The 16276-nt window shown below is 40.3% G+C and overlaps 2 protein-coding genes across 2 annotated transcripts in view; one reads left to right on the forward strand and one right to left on the reverse strand.

Annotated features, from left to right (window-relative positions):
- Positions 1-16276, forward strand: part of plxdc2b (plexin domain containing 2b) — a 120930-nt gene that overhangs the window by 53585 nt on the left and 51069 nt on the right. Inside the window, exon 3 of the mRNA XM_085418902.1 lies at positions 14214-14360. Within this exon, the coding sequence (XP_085275028.1) occupies positions 14214-14360 (147 nt within the window). The remainder of the gene's footprint in view (positions 1-14213; positions 14361-16276) is intronic.
- LOC146662337 (uncharacterized) lies at positions 6852-9532 on the reverse strand. The gene is made up of 2 exons (XM_085418901.1): positions 8259-9532; positions 6852-8033 (listed from the first exon to the last, which is right to left on the reverse strand). Exons 1-2 carry the CDS (start codon positions 9312-9314, stop codon positions 7515-7517), a joined length of 1575 nt encoding a protein of 524 aa, XP_085275027.1. The 5' UTR covers positions 9315-9532; the 3' UTR covers positions 6852-7514.

Here is a 16276-nt window from a genome sequence, read left to right on the forward strand (position 1 = left end):
AAACAACCGTCTCAGTGTGGAAGCTTTCTGTTTGTAGTCTGACTAATATTAACATGTTTTTGGGGGGATTTTAAGTCTTTTTGGATATCAAAAGGGTAACATAATGGCTGAAATGCAATCTCAAAACTATCAGCATTAAGCTTTTTATTAATTTGCTATTCTTTTTCTAAATTTTATCTACATTCAAAGATTTTCAATCTGTTCCTTGGGTGTCCACTGGCTACATGAGAACCCCAGTTAACCACAGAGGCTAATGGCATGTTCATGCTGCCAGTAAAGGGGTGACTAGTTACAGTTAATTTTCAATGGAAAGTCATATAAAGCAAAAAAACCACCCGCAAACATTCCTTTTTTTTCCAGGTTTCTCCCGCATTTTAAGACATCTCCGGGCACCCTCCCGTTTTGCTACTTCTCCCGGGAAATTCACAAAATTTACGTGACCCTCAGATTTTCTTTCGACCAATTATAATGCACGGATTAGCACATTTTGTGTGTCATCTTATGTTACCCAAGTTGCCAGATCGCCTATCAAAAAAATCCATGTACATAACCCACAACATGATTCAAGGCCAGCTCGATGCTGAATGATTTCGCTGGCTTCTTAGCTGTCATTGGCTATTTTAGCTTAGTTCCAGATGTGTATGGGTGCTTAAGAGAGTAAAAGTGGCTGCAGCAATTCTATAAAAATATTGTATTTCTGTAAGAAAACTGTGTATAAAAAGTAAATGATATTGTGAATGGTGTTAATAGATTTGATGTCTAATTGATTTATTGAGTGTTTGATTTTAAAGCAGAGTTCAGTGTGATGATGATAAAAAAAAAAAAGTCCTGTGGCGCGTGCTTTGATGGATTTATGACATTTACCTGAGAGCAGACATTCAAACAGCTGATGTGAGATAGGTCGTTTACAATACTTTCTGAAAGCTGCATATGTGTCTAAGAGCAGGCAGCTGTGTGTGGCCATCTTTAGTGCAGCTTTTATGAGTCTCTGCAGAACTGTTTCCATATGTGTCAGAGCGCCCTGGGTGAGGACACTTTCAACGGTGTATTGGTAGAAAGACAACAGAAGGTTTTTGAGAGAGATTCATTTTCCTCAGGGATCTCAGGAAATACAATCTTTGTAGTGTTTTTTTTTTTTTTTTGAGACAATGTGTGTGTGTTCTGAAACTACAGACTCTCTCCACCTCCTCTCTGTTTATGCTCGGTGGCAGGTGGGCATGATTTCTCCCAATTATGAACAGTGATTAGGGAAAAATAACTGTTATACAGTGTCTTCAAAATAGCTTCACACATCAGCGGTCTGATAAACACCCCCACCCACCCCGTGTAAACAAAAAAAAATTTTTGTCAGTTACATGATGCTCAACACTTGTTTTTCGATGCGCGAGCGAAGTACAGCGAGTCAAAGTTAAGAGAAGAATCCAGTGAAATATGCACAAGCCCGTGAATAATATTAACACATTAACTTTAGAAACACTTCCACAGCAGCATGAAGCTGGTCACACTTTGTCAGCAAGAGCATATCTTAAAAAAAGAAATACAGAAGTTTGGTAAACACTGTTCTTCAAGTGCAGACTTCCTTTAAATGAGATGCTAGCACTCTGTTAACGTTGAGAAAGGGCAGACATTGATTTGTGACAGAAACATGCAGAAGAAGAGCGCAGCCCATTTCCTTTTTTAAATACATAACGCCGCATTCCTGCTTCATTACCCTGCAACACAGCGTTTGCAGTCATTGTTCACCGAGACAGGAGATAAAAATCATTGCACCTTTTCACCACCTCTACTTCCACTCCAACAAAAACTCAGTCCTAGAAATCACCTCGAGGTCCTGTTCGCATACCAAGCAGAAGGAATATGTAGCCCTGACCTAAAGTGAAGCCATTTTTATTTCTACAACGTAATATTACAAATCTGCGTCATTGGGGCTTTACACTCTGCACAGCATTAAACACCCTCTGTCCTTAGAGTTTGAAGTGAGATTGAAAACACCCTTCAGTGAGAGAAATCAATCAATCAATCAATCAATCTTTATTTATAAAGCACTTTTCATACAGAGAAAATGTAGCACAAAGTGCTTTACATAGTTAAAAGCAGCCCACCCCACCCTCCAACTCACTCCCCACGCTCTCAATACACATATATCCCCCCACCCACACACACATACACACACGCGCACACTTAAAGAGTAAAAATTGGGCTGGGCTTGCATGAGCCAAGTGAGGAAACACTATAACAGGGAGCCGTCTGCACCGGGAGCCGGTCACAGACCGCAGCCTCCAGGCTGGGCACACAGCAGGAGGGAGGCAAAGGAGCCCCCCAGCCAGGCTGAGAGGACCCCAGAGACCCAGCAGCCACGGTCAATAACAGCCCCGGTGCAGAGAGCGCCCTCCGAGGAAACACTGGAGATATGACGCAATACAATATATATAGGGTAAAATGATAAAATAAATAAGAACAGGATACAATATAAATATAAATAGAATAAGAAGATTAAAAAATGAATAAGAATAAAATCAAACAAATATTAGGTAAATCCTAAATTAATAATAGAATAACAGGATAGAATAAATAAGCATAAAATAAATAAACGCTAAGTAAAAGCTAAATTAAAAAGGTGGGTCTTGAGCCTGTTCTTGAAAACATGTACGTTCTCTGCGGCCCTGAGCTCCTCCGGCAGGCTGTTCCACAGACGAGGACCATACCACTGAAACGCTGCCTCTCCGTGAGTATGTGTCCTGACTTTAGGGACAATCAAAAGGCCAGTACCAGAGGACCTCAGGGTCCGCGAGGGTTCGTATGGTAAAAGCAGATCTGAGAGATAGGAAGGCCCAAGACCATTAAGACATTTAAAAACCAATAAAAGAACTTTAAAATGAAAGTAACCTCCTCAGGGAGCATAAGTGAGGATTAGACAGCAGCACAATGGATGGATGGCGTGTTTACTGAAAAGGAACAGATTCACAGAATAGACAATCAAGGAGACAAAATTACAACAAGTAAACATAAGACGACATACATTTGAAAAAGCTCTACTTTGCTTTATTTTACTCGGGGTTTCCTGCTGTCAGAGGCAACATTTCAAATCTTATCTTTATGAGGAATGAGGAATAAAACCGTCAGCGGCAGAGGGCATGCAGCAGCCGCTCAGATGATAAATTGTGCAGACTGCTCCTTTTTCAAATCCCTTATCATGTTGCGACAACACAAGAGAGACATAAAACTCCTTGTGGTCTCTCTGAGATGAAAATATACACTTATGTTCACATCTGGATGTTCAGATCTACACTGAGCTGATATTTAACCAGAGTCAAGCATGTCAGATTGCCAGCAAAAATATATCCGTTTTTCGGGGGTTTATCCATCCCACTTCTATTTGTGTGTTTGTGTAGCTTCCTTTGATGTGTAGTAATAGAGGTGTGGTTTATGGCAGAGACATGTTATTGGATGTCTGAGACCCCCCAAGTGCTCAGGAGGCACTTGGGGGGGTTACATGCTTCACTACATTCACTATTTGTGTTTCCTATAATTCCTATAAATCCTATAATTCCTATAATTTATAATCCTTATCTTTATAATCTCTTCTGCTATTTGCACATTCTTTACTGTAAATTCCTAAGTTAATTTGTAAATTTTTGTAGTAAATTGTAAATATTGTAAAACTTTTCTTCTGTCATTTAATGGTCGGGCATTGTACAGCTACAAGCATTTCACCCCCATGTCATACTGTGTATGGTTGTGTGTGTGAGACAAATAAAATTTGAATTTGATTTGAATTTGTTTCTTAAGGGAGTCATTCGGTTTGCTAATTTTCATTACTTTGCTCGCCTGAGCTGCAGTTTCAGAACCTGCCCTAATTTGTTTGTTTTGTGTTTCGGTTTGTCGAGTCGGTTAAAAGATTCCCGGGGGATAACGTGTTTGGAAAGAGATGTTTACCGCCTTTACACTGCTCACCGTTTAGACTGTGTAATGCCATACCATCTCAGGCAGCTGCTGCAGCTCACGGATGCTCTTCCGATGAACCCACGCTTGTTTAAATTCAGTTTTGAGTTTCTACCTTGCAGCAGTACGGGTGTAGACGTTTCTCAGTGGGTCAGGCAGCTCGTTGGTTTGTAGTCACTTCTTCAGATGAACAAAGAGAGCCGGTAGTGTGTGTAGTCCACTCTGTGTATTTCTGAGTCCATGGAAATCGCTTTAAAGAGCAGCCCCATCAGACAGTTTGCAAATTAAATTCTACTGTAAACCCACAGATGAGAGTACACATTGAATTATACATTAGATGCCTGGATTCACTTCAGTCTGCTCACTGAATGTATTCTCCATTTGTTTCACTGCTCTCTGAAACATGATCACTTGTCCTGAGTTGCATTTAGTCTTTATCAGTCAATGTGGTTCTGTGCAGCCTGAGTTAAGGCTATAGTTTGGGCCCAGTCCAATGATAATCATTGGATTAAATACTGCCACTGTCCTCTGAGATATCAGGTAACCACGTGAATTTAAAGGGATGGCTTTGATTGTCCACTAGCTGCTTTTCCTACCTTCGGATTTCCACATATGAAGGAGCTGTGGTCAAACTACTAGTGCAGGTATGTGAGATCTGCCAGTAGGATGAGTAGAGGATTGTCAACTGACCCATCTGCTGATCTGTATTGTGGATGAACTTGATCTGAACTAACGTTATGCTCAGTAATTATAATGCGCATTTGTTCTTTCCAGCCTGTCAAATGTGTAATTGATCGATTATTTGATCGTTAGTTGTAGATCAGTCTGCGAACCCGTTGGCTGTGGCCTGTCTGTAGGGATGATGGTTAACAACTTCCTGCTTCTTGCAGTGGTGATTCTTTACATTCTGACCATAGATTCAGATAAACTGAAGGTGAATCATTCTCAGACAAAATCTGATATCAGCCAAATCCTTTCCTTTTCCAAATGAGCTGTTTGTGTGCAGGTGTGTCATGATTAAGGAATATTATTTGGATAACTAATAGAACCCAGAAATTGGCTGGTAGCAGTACAAGATCTAGTCCATTGATTATAAATTCTGCATGTCACTGTGTAGAAATCTGTTTTCAAAATGGAATAGAAATAGAAAATAAAAATATTATTACAAAATGAATACAAAAATTATAGAAATTAATGATAATGACGCTGCTATTCTCTTGATTATTATTGGATCCAGTTTTGCTATCCTTTGGTTTATTTTGGGTCATGCCTGAGCATTCTGGGAAATGGCCCGGTCCAACATTTTGCATTCATCATAAACCTTTAGTTCAGTTTCCATTCTGCTGTTACAGCAGGTCTGAAATACTCTGGCACAGCCATGATGATGTTTCCCTACCAACACCAGCAAGCTGCTGAAACTAGAAGAAGTGTGGCAAAAAGTAATGGATGGCAACCATTATCTACTGAAGAAGAGCCGCACACATGAGCGATGGCGTCCTTTAAATGCTTTTTCAAACACGCTTCAGCGTGATGTAACTGTGCACGATAGTGTTGTCTTGGGAAAAAGAAAGCTGGCAGATGTGCATCTTAATCCCAACATATTGAATCATTTATTCAAAGCTCGAGTCCTGCTGCAGCAGAGACATGATCACAGTTGAGGGGATTACAGTTTTTAGTGTACTCTCCTCTTATCCTCTGAAAAACCCCATCGAATCACAGCCGCAGCTATCTACTTTTGAATAACAATTTAAAAAACGTATTTTATTTCAGTAATGGACCCAGAATAATCTCAACGTGCTAAATTACTTTATTTGGTTCTACTTTATATTATAGAGTCATTCAGTATTGAAACTATGTTGGCCCAGATATTCAGGTCTCGGTATAATGCAATATTGATGTAATGGGCAGCCTGAGTAAATGCCTCAGACAGAGATGGGAGTGAATCGAGGATGGGTTTTGTACTCTGAATCTTTACAGCAGTTTGTTTTTGTACACGAGATCCACAAAGTGATCCATTATCAACAGCAATTACAGTATTTCTCCATCTCCATCTATTTGTAGTCTATCACTTTATGAAGAAGAGATGAAATACTGGATCTAAGAGACATTTTTTCAGCTTTCACATTCACCTTCTCCTGCTTGAGCTTTTCAGGGCAGCTGATCCACATCTGTAACTCTGTGGGTGTCAGTTTGAACTTATCCCCACTGTGTATGAATATACAACTGACATTTGACTTTACACTAATAATACACACATAACCACTGAACCTTCTATTCCACCACATCCCAAAGGTTCTCTATGGGATTGACATCTGGTGACTGTGGAGACCGTTTGAGTACACTGAACTTATTTTCAGGTTCAAGAAACCAGTTAAGATCATTTGAACATTATCTTCAAAGTAGTCATCAGAGGATGGGTACACTGTGGTCTTAAAAGAATGAACATGGTTAGCAACAATACTCAGGTAGGCTGTGGTGTTTCCATAGCTAAGGGACCTAGCTGTGGTGCTAAGAGGCTGACAGAGTGCCAAGAACTCGCCTACCATGCCACCACCCGCCGGTTCTTAGCTAACATGAGTGGCACCCGGTGTGGTCTTCTGCTGCTGTAGCCCATCTGCTTCAAGGTTTGTTACATTCAGATATTCTCTTCTGCTTTCCTTTGCAAGCTGGTAATTATCCTCTTAAATGGTTTTGTGGGAAAATCCCAGCAAATCAACAGTTTGGAAAATACTCAGATGAGCCCACCTGACACCAACAACCATTCCATAAATGGCCTGTATTTGTATAGCGCTTTACTAGTCCCTAAGGACCCCAAAGTGCTTTACACATCCAATCATCCACTCATTCACCCATTCACACACACATTCACACACTGGTGATGGCAAGCTACATAGTAGCCACCAGTGTTGCCACAGTTACTTTGAAAAAGTAATATATTACGGACTACTGATTACTCCTTCCAAAAGTAACTTAGTTACTTTACTGATTACTTTATTTTTTAAAGTAACTAAGTTAGATTACTAGTTACTTTATTAGTTACTTTCAGAAGCTGCCAATAACACTCCCCACTGCCTCAACATAAAAACATCAACCGATTTTGCCAATACTCACTTTATTGGAAGTGTATTTTAACAGTAATGTCAACAATATATCTCCTGACATTTGAAGTTGAACTTAAAACTTTTTTCCTGACAGAAATACTTGTTTGTATGAAAATAAAGACAGTCTTGTTACTTCACTTAACATAAATACTTTTTATAAAAAAACAAACAAACAAACAAACAAAGAGTCTTTCTTGACTTCCCTTAAGATACTTTTTATACCATCCACATGTAAGCACTATTGTCCGCTTTTGTAACTTTGGACTAATCTTATGAAAAAAAAAAAAAGAGACTGCAGGTCCAACTTAAATTGCCTTACTTCCTTGCAGGTAATTGTTTTAAGTTAATCAACTTGAAAACTTTAATAAGTTTATTAAGTGACTTTGATAAACTTAATTCAATTACTTGTAAATAGTTATTTAAATTGGATTCCCCATTCTCTGTTTTTTCAGTATATGTTGTCATCGCATGTTATGGGGGAAACAGTAGAGTGGAGCGAGTAAACCAGTGGTTGTACCTCATTAACAGAAGCTTCTCAAACCTTTTGTCAGAAAGTCGATTTCTTTTAGGCGTGAGCACCAAACCTCCCAGACTAAAAAGTCGCTCCACAGGAGCACTTGATGGGGTTGGAGTGTTATACTTTAAAAAAATTGTCTTTATGCTTGAAAATTTATGCAGAATCTGAAGGTCGTAGCCTGACATCAGGTAGTCCATGACTTCTTTTTCTGCAGAATAGGTCTCCTCCTCTGGCTCTGCCTCAAAAGTGAAAAAGTCCATCTCACCTTGGCTGCTAGATGTAGTAGCACTGGGCACACTGGCAGGGTTTTTTGCCAGAGGAGCAGTGGTGCAACACTCTGCTGTCAGAAGCTGTTTTACTCGCTCCCTCCTTCCTGCATCTCTCAGCCATCGGAGTTTGAATTTTGGACAACTGGCAGCTGCAAGAAGGGCATCTTTGTCATCCAGCACACCGGCGAAACGAGTCTGAATAGCCTAAAAAACATAATTGATATTTTTATGCCTACAATTTATTATGTTATTGAATTATTTGCAAACCATGCCTAATATGAGATCAGTATTATGGATTAATTTTGTTTTAGGTTACTTGTAAACATTTTAATTGTTTTAATCTTATTTTTCAATGATAATTAATATTCTGTTCCATGTTTGTGAATTGTATGAAGCAAAAAATCTGACTAATTTCAAGATAGAGCGTACCTGTACAATGGCATCTGGAAGGCCTGCAGTCATCCTGGAGAGGTCATCTTTCACAGCCTGGGTCTTCTGCATCAGAACTTCAAGTGTTGGTAGTAAAGTTCCATATGGACAGTCGCCTTGTAAAATGTCCAGTGCTGCAGTCAGAGGTTTCATGGCCATGCAGTACTCATGCAGGAACTGGTATTCTTGATCTTTGAAGCACTTCAGTCCTAGCTTTGTGCACAGAGTATTCAGCTCACCCATGGGGATTTCTGCAATTCTCTTTACAGCATCAAAAAAGGAATTCCACCTTGTGGATGTTGGTATTAGGAGCTTTCTTTTGCTGATTTCTTCCACTGTTTCTGATGCAAGTGTAGATCTACTCGATTTGGTCCAAAGAGCTGTGCATTTTGCTGTGCTGCTCCTATACACAGCCCTGCTCTCTGCATTGGTTGTTAAATGTTTCTCCACATCACGTGTGCAAATTATGTTGATGGTGTGCGAAGCACACCTGCGGTGCGGGGGAAGAGACAGCTGACCATCACTTTCATTCTCAGCCGAGAGGATTTCTGACAGATCAGAAAAAGTGACATCATCGTCTTTGGGGCTGGACTCTTCCTCCTCCGTCTCATCATCGGACTCCGTGACAGGATGATAAACTTGAAACGCCTTAACAAAGTTGGATCCATTATCAGTAACTGTTGCAACTACTTTGTTGAGTAATCCATAAGAGGAGTGGATGTTTTCGATTTCTGTACCAATGACATCATACGTGTGTCTACCACGAATTCGCCTACATGCTAATGCAACCTTGTGACGCTCTAATGTGGTTCTACTGATCCAGTGGAGCGTTACTCCCATATAGCTTCTGTTGTTAGCAGTCCAAATATCCGCAGTAGTTGAAACAAAGTCAATCTCATTCAGTGTGGCCTTCAAATTTCTCTCCATTTCTGTAAACTCCTTCTCCAAGTAAGAAGTAAAAGTCGTTCGGTGAGGCAGCTCGGCATTAACAGAAGTAGGGATCTTTTTTATTATGGCACGAAACGAGGGCGAGTCAACAGTGTTTATAGGTAGCATTTCTTCTACAATATACTGCGCGACCAACTTCTTCAATTCTTCATCACTTACTGGTTTTGCACCAAAGTCCAACTTTTGTTGTTTGGGGGGTGTAGGACCTTCTGCGGAAGTCACGGCTCTCTGCTTCGGACCACTTGGTGGGACTCTCTCTGTGAGTTTGACTGTGCTGTGCTGCGACTCCAAATGTTTCTTTAAGTTTGACGTAGTGTTTTTGAAGGTAGATAACACTTTTTTGCCAACACAGCGTGTACAACGAACCTTAATATTTAAATCTTTAGTTGACAGAAACTCAAAATAGTGACCATATTTCCAGCTAAAGAACGAACATCTCTCTCCCTCCATTGTTGTTTACACTTTTTTACGTCGCTGGCTGCTTGTGAGCGGGAAACGTGACCTGTCGCTTATGTGACGTTTCACGACACGTATGCGTTTGTCATCCGCTGAGACGAAAAGAAAAAACCAAATCTTTTTGCTTAAAAAAAAATAGTAACGCACAGTGGTTTGGACAAGTAACTTTAATCTGACTACTGTTATGGAAATAGTAACGCGTTAGATTAGTCGTTACTGAAAAAGGGGTCATATTCGGAGTAACGCGTTACTAAGCAACGCGTTACCGGCATCACTGGTAGCCACAGCCACCCTGGGGCGCACTGACAGAGGCGAGGCTGCCGGACACTGGCGCCACCGGGCCCTCTGACCACCACCAGTAGGCAATGGGTGAAGTGTCTTGCCCAAGCACACAACGACTGAGACTGTGCAAGCCAGGGCTCGAACCAGCAAGGCGAACTCCCAACTCTTGAGCCACGATCGCCCCATGTTCAAAGTTACTGTAAACCTCTTTTTTCCCCCATTCTGATGCTCGGTTTGAACTTAAGCAGGTCATCTTAACCATGTCTACATGCATAAATGCAGTGAGCTGCTGTTATGTGATTGGCTGATTGGGTAATTCTATTGATGAACACTTTACCAGGTACCTATAGTGAATGATCATGTTAAACATGGGAAAAGTTTAATCAGACCCCTGAGAGCCAAAAGCTTATAGATCAGACTGCTCTATCACCCAGTTTCTATGTGTATTTGTCTCTCTATGATATCAAGGAGACGAGGTATTCCTCATACTATTACTATTAAAAAAAGAAATCTCAAATATGATGCACTAGGTGTTCATGAGTTCAACTGTGCAATAAGCTGAACTACAGAGGTCAGCTCAGGGACGCCGCAGTTTAAGCTGAAAACAGAGATGGGTATCTCTTCCATGTAGCTTCTAATAATATATTAAAAATATTCTGCTCCACATTTTTGGATTTATACTGTCACCAGTGATTTTTCAACTGTTTTTCTTTCTGGTGAGTGGAACGTCTAACAACCTCTGTGGGTTTTGATTTATGAAAGACGTCAGCTGTCTTTATGTCCTGGTGTGCGTTTCAAAATGCAATCGTGCATATGAAAGTGACTCTGCAGTTACTTTACCTTAAAGGGATTTCTCTAGGTTTAGACTTGTCAAAATGTCACCATGACTTAATGCCACACAGGCAGCTTTCATGATGATGTTTTTTATTTTGTTATATATGTGAATGATAGTGTAACATTTGTATGAATGTGGCTGTTTGTATAGTGGGGTAGACCAAAGGGCAAAGTGTTTAGGATGGATTTAAAGCGTTTTTTTCCTTTTAAATCAAGCATAGCGTGAGATCCGGTGGGCGATGAAGTCACGCTCAGCATCAATCCCAGCAGGTCTGCCAATCGCAGTGCCAGCCCTCATCATCTAATGGCTCGACAATACACACATTTCTGTTCAAGTCGAGTCAAGAAAAAGCCGCATTTTAGCCCTATTTTTAAACATGTAAGTGCATATGCATACACAAATGAGACCATGAAACGAAGCCTCATTTCTATATCACTTACAGGCTTCAAATGGAGTAGCTTGTCATGTCAGAATGTTGAATGAGATGCTAATTCTTGCTCAGAGTTTGAATTTAACTTTTGGTGCTATCTTTACTTTGACTTGGCTCACTGACAACCTTTACTCTGGAGATGAATTCTGCATGACGAGGACAGGAAGAGGAAGACGATAAAGAACGGTTGGATAGTTGTTATGCTGAGACATATCCAGACACTATATGGTTGATTACAGTCACTTAATCCTGGCTGTCAGCATGTGCTTCACCGCGGCTGAAGCTACTTCTCCCACCGACTCAATGCAAACTTTCCACAACAAAGGAGCTACTATCACACACAAGTTTCTTAAAGGTTTCTTAAAGGAAAACTGGCAGTAAGAAGAGATTTTGCTACTTCTGATTTTAGATTCCTTTAAACTTTAATGGTATAGCAGGAAGTGGTCCCCTTAACCAAAAAAGCAAAAACGCAAAGGAAAAAGACAATGCCACAGGCATCTTAATAAGATCAGAATCAGAAAGACTTTATTTATCCCCAAGGGGCAATTAAGATACAACAGAGCAGCATGACATTGAACATTAGGACAGGGCATAAAGAGGCAATAAGAGTGAGATAATAAATACATAGAATATACAGTACAGATGTCATCCTCTTCCTTTTCACCTCAAGCCTCATTTGCTGAATTCAAGTCAGGCACTTAAACAAACGAGAATATGTATATACATGCTCAATTATTCCCAATATTGTCACAATTACTTATTGTCCTGCAACCCTCCACACAGCTGACAAGAGCCAGCTAAACAACAACATTAGCTGGTTTTAAGCTAACATCATGCCAGCTAATGTTAGGTTCTAGTATGCTAAAAATCTTTCCTTTCCCTCTGATAAACAGTTTGATTACATTTTCTCATGGGGAGTCCATCAGATGTTCATTTCAAAGACTGTTTCACTAACACCTGCTAACAGCAGCTAAATGAGGCTAACAGTAGCTAACAGCAGCAGAAACTACCAACAGTTCTGGATATCCTAAACAATCCACTTCAGTATCGCTGGTATCGGTCAAAAGTGAGCTTCTCTGGCTCACTGACCTGTATCAGACTCATTTCACAAAGTTTTACCGCTTCTTCCAGAATAAATAAGCATTGATAGCTGAACTGACAGCCATCCACAGATAGTGAAAAACTTTGGGGCAGATCTGGATCTGGTTCAGACATTAGTAGAAACACGCTGGCCAGCCACAGCATTTATTGGGTACAGTCTAAACTTAATGTTTTTGATCTCTCTTGGTTGACGAAAAGATGTTTGTCCTGTAGCAGCCACCCTAGTTATGTTTATACACTTGAACTGGGAGAAAAGGAATGCTGCAATCTTCTTTTATACAGTGTAACTTTAACCATAAGCACTGTCTACTCTTTTGAAGACAGATGAAGGCTAAACTCAAAGAATCCTAACTGAATCTCGGTTTCTTGACCAACTTTTGGACTGAAATCTAATTAAGTAGAGTTATTTGTTCTTTGTCTTGGCGCCTACCTGTTCGAGTTTCCCATAAAAGCCACCCAAAACCGAGACCAGAGTGGGAGCAGATTTCTCACCATGTTTGTATTTTCCCACACTGATTTTGAGTACTACACTTTACTTGTTGGACATTTTTGTGGACGTTTTAAAGAAACGGGACCTTCCTCTTTCAACCTCCCACCAAAACTATTTGTGTGAGCATTTTTTTTATGCTCCTTGTACTGTGTTTGTTATTCTCTTGAGAAGCCCCCACAGCTTCACATCCACCTACACCCAGCTGGACGATGGCGCCCTGCCCACCGTCCCCTTTACTTGAAGAACTCTCCAGCTGTCCCCTCTCACCTCTGAGGAGCCTACATCTCCCTCGCTCTCTCTGCGTGAGACAAGAAATCATCCTGTGCTGATTAGCAGGAAACTTTACAGCCCTGCATTTGTGTGTTTTACAAGTAGACTTGTTTTCTATTCTGGGGGTAATGTGCTGAATAAGGCTGCCTGAAGGGGCCTTTTTCCCTGACATGGTCTGTCTGCACGTTAATCTGTGATGAAAGGCTTGTGGCAGTGTTTGTTTAAATGTACACATTAATCAGAAGTAGCACCACCTACATGACTGAACTCCATTTGGGATTCAGATATTTATCAGTCCCACAGAGGCTTTGCCAGGCCTGAAACATTATCTCCCCTTGTCTTATATAGCAGGCTGAATATTGAATAGCGGTATTAGATTATAACTCTCTGAGGGGAAATATGAATCCTTGAAGCAAAACGAACTGAACAGGGAAGGATTGTGCTTTAATTAATGTTTGTCTCATGGCCTTTTGACAAGCTCTGAATATTACCGCCCATATATCAAAGCATCTGCAGAGCTCTGTGAGCTCCTATTAGTCAGATCACAGTCGCAAGTAATGTACATCCAGCAAAACATAAACTTTAACAGTGTTTCAAATAAAAAGACACAGCTGCAAGGTACCTCATTAGACCCTGCGGGAAACAGACAACACGAACATTCTTCTTAATTCTGCACAGGAAACAGTAAAAGCAGACAAGCCCGTCTCGTATGGCCTTGTAAAAGTTCATGGATGGCTCTGTTATTAAAGGCAGCCCTGACTTTGCAGGCTTTTTAAGAGAAAAAGGAGCTGATTGCATTTTTTTGTTGTTTAATTTTATTAGGAAACATTAAAAGCAGTACATGTGCTGAGCGCTTTAAAGGAAAGAGGTTGAAGGAAAGGACGGGGACTGTTATAATCTAATTTAGTGGGTAATTTGGTTAGCTGCAAAATTAAAAATACTGGATGTCAGTGAATTTCCATATGCATGTGTTTTATTTTTATTTAGTGGTAACTGTGTATTAGACTGCAATGAGCTGCACAATCTCTATTTTTAAATGTGTTTATATTCTCTACACTTTGCGCCCTTATTATACTGTACAAACTTCACAGATCGACTCAGACTCACCCGATGTATTATCTTATTTTCTCTTTCATTCTTCAGGAGGATACAGATCACAACTACTACACATCAAAAACGTACGGCCCTTCAGATCCGATGAGCAAGGGCTTGTGGGTAAATATCGACCAGATGGACAAGGACAAAGTGAAGATCCACGGCATTCTGTCCAACACACACAGACAAGCTGCGGTAAGTCAACACACATCATGAGATTTACTCGATGTTGGCATATTTAAAGACATTTGATACCAAAAATTATCCATCAGATGTGTGTTTTTCACTCTGATAAATGGTTATGAGCTATAATTTTGTTATCCTGAAAATGAATCTGAGCATTTTAAAGGAAATATGTTTACATCTGAACCTTACTTATGTTGAATTCTGTGTACAGGTGCTTTGATCTGCTTTAGCTCGGTTCACAGATGTTGGTGTTTTTTCCAGAAATGGACCTATTGCTCCATCTACAACTGCTGCTCACTACAATATCTTTGTTACTGTGGAACCACAATTATTATCCAACTTTAAGACATTTTACATTTGACACAGTAAAGATTGGTAGGACATAATAAGACTAACAGTCTTTCTGCGTTTAGTTGGACAAAGGCACAAGTTTTATATTTCTGCCACTGTACAACAGAAGTTTGTGGTTCCTTTTTTGTATATTTTTATATTTAATGACTGAAAAGCATGTTTTATCAGATTGAGATCAGGTGACTGACTTGGACATTGAAAAATGCCCCATTTCTTTGCTTTGGAAACTCTTGGGTTGCTTTTGTGGTATGCTATGGGTCATTATCCATTTGCATTGTAAAGCTCTGTCTGGTCAGCTTTGCAGCATTTGGCTGAGTCTGAGCAGAGAGCATAGCCCTGTACACTTCACAATTCATCCTGCTACTTCTATCAGCAGGCACATCATCAATAAACACTATTGGCCCAGTTCCACTGGCAGCCATACATGCCCATGCCATAATTCATCCTTTGAGCTGTTTCTCTCCTTCATCCTTTTCTCTTCCTATCATTCTGGTTCAAGCTAATCTTGGTTTCATCTGTCAAAATAAGTTTTTTCCAAAACTGTGCAGACTCTTTTAAATGTTTTCTGCCAAAGTCTAATCTGTCCTTCCTGTTCTTGACTATAACCTTGTCATAAACCCTCTGTATTTCCATTCATGAAGGGGATACTTGCTTAGATGTTATGAAGTAGAAATAATTCACCATGCAGTTTAGTTGACCCTTTTTAAGAATGAACCAGATTGTAGATTTGGGACATCCAACGAAGCAGACATAACATATAAAGCTGACTTAAAGTGTACAATTTGTCACTGTAAATGAGGAGGATCGTGACAATAACCCCTCTGAAAACAGTTATTTTCTTATCACTACACACACATTACTGGAAGGACTACGGTTGTTTTTAAGGCTAAAAACAGCAAGTAATTCTTCTTGCATTTTTACCATTAAAAGTATCCCTGCAGTGAAAAAATTAGAAAGCTCCCCTCCCTCCACCTCAGCACAAGCAGGTGATGCATGCAAGCTGCATACTGATGGAGTCACACAAGGCAGCAGCAGACTGACTGAGAAACAAAGCAGAATTGCAGTAAAAGAAAGAGAGAGAGAAAGAAAAACTGCCCAGGGTGAGCAATAGCTGGCAAGGATAAAGAATAGAGGCCCACATTGTGAATTCTGCTCCTTTACCTTCAGCTGGGTGGTGATGGATTGAGCTATCCACTCTGAGGCAAGCTATTCATTTTAGCCACTGAACGTCCCGGCTAAGAAGCGAGGCGTTCTTGTAAACAGCATCGGGGAAAGGTTCTCTGACTTTGTTTTACGAAGTGAATTCCTAATTCAGCGGTCAACTGAGGAATCTGGAGTCAAAAGGAGATGCTGGAATTCTCGGCTGAATAATTTGATTTCATATTGGAGCGAAAGAAGCAGGGAAAACCATCTGTGCTGAACAGATCTGCGGCACAACCTCAGCAGACTAACGTTTTAAACAAATAGACTTTATAATGAAGACAGTTAAAGTCCTGCATATACTCTGAGATCTTCCTTCCAAACTAAAGTTGTAAAACAAAATGCAGTCACAGAGGTTAGCTTCATCACCGGAG

The sequence above is a fragment of the Rhamphochromis longiceps genome, linkage group LG9 (genome assembly GCF_057381845.1).
Source record: "Rhamphochromis longiceps isolate RC_006_pf linkage group LG9, R_longiceps_female_GT1.1, whole genome shotgun sequence".
Taxonomy (NCBI): domain Eukaryota; kingdom Metazoa; phylum Chordata; class Actinopteri; order Cichliformes; family Cichlidae; genus Rhamphochromis; species Rhamphochromis longiceps.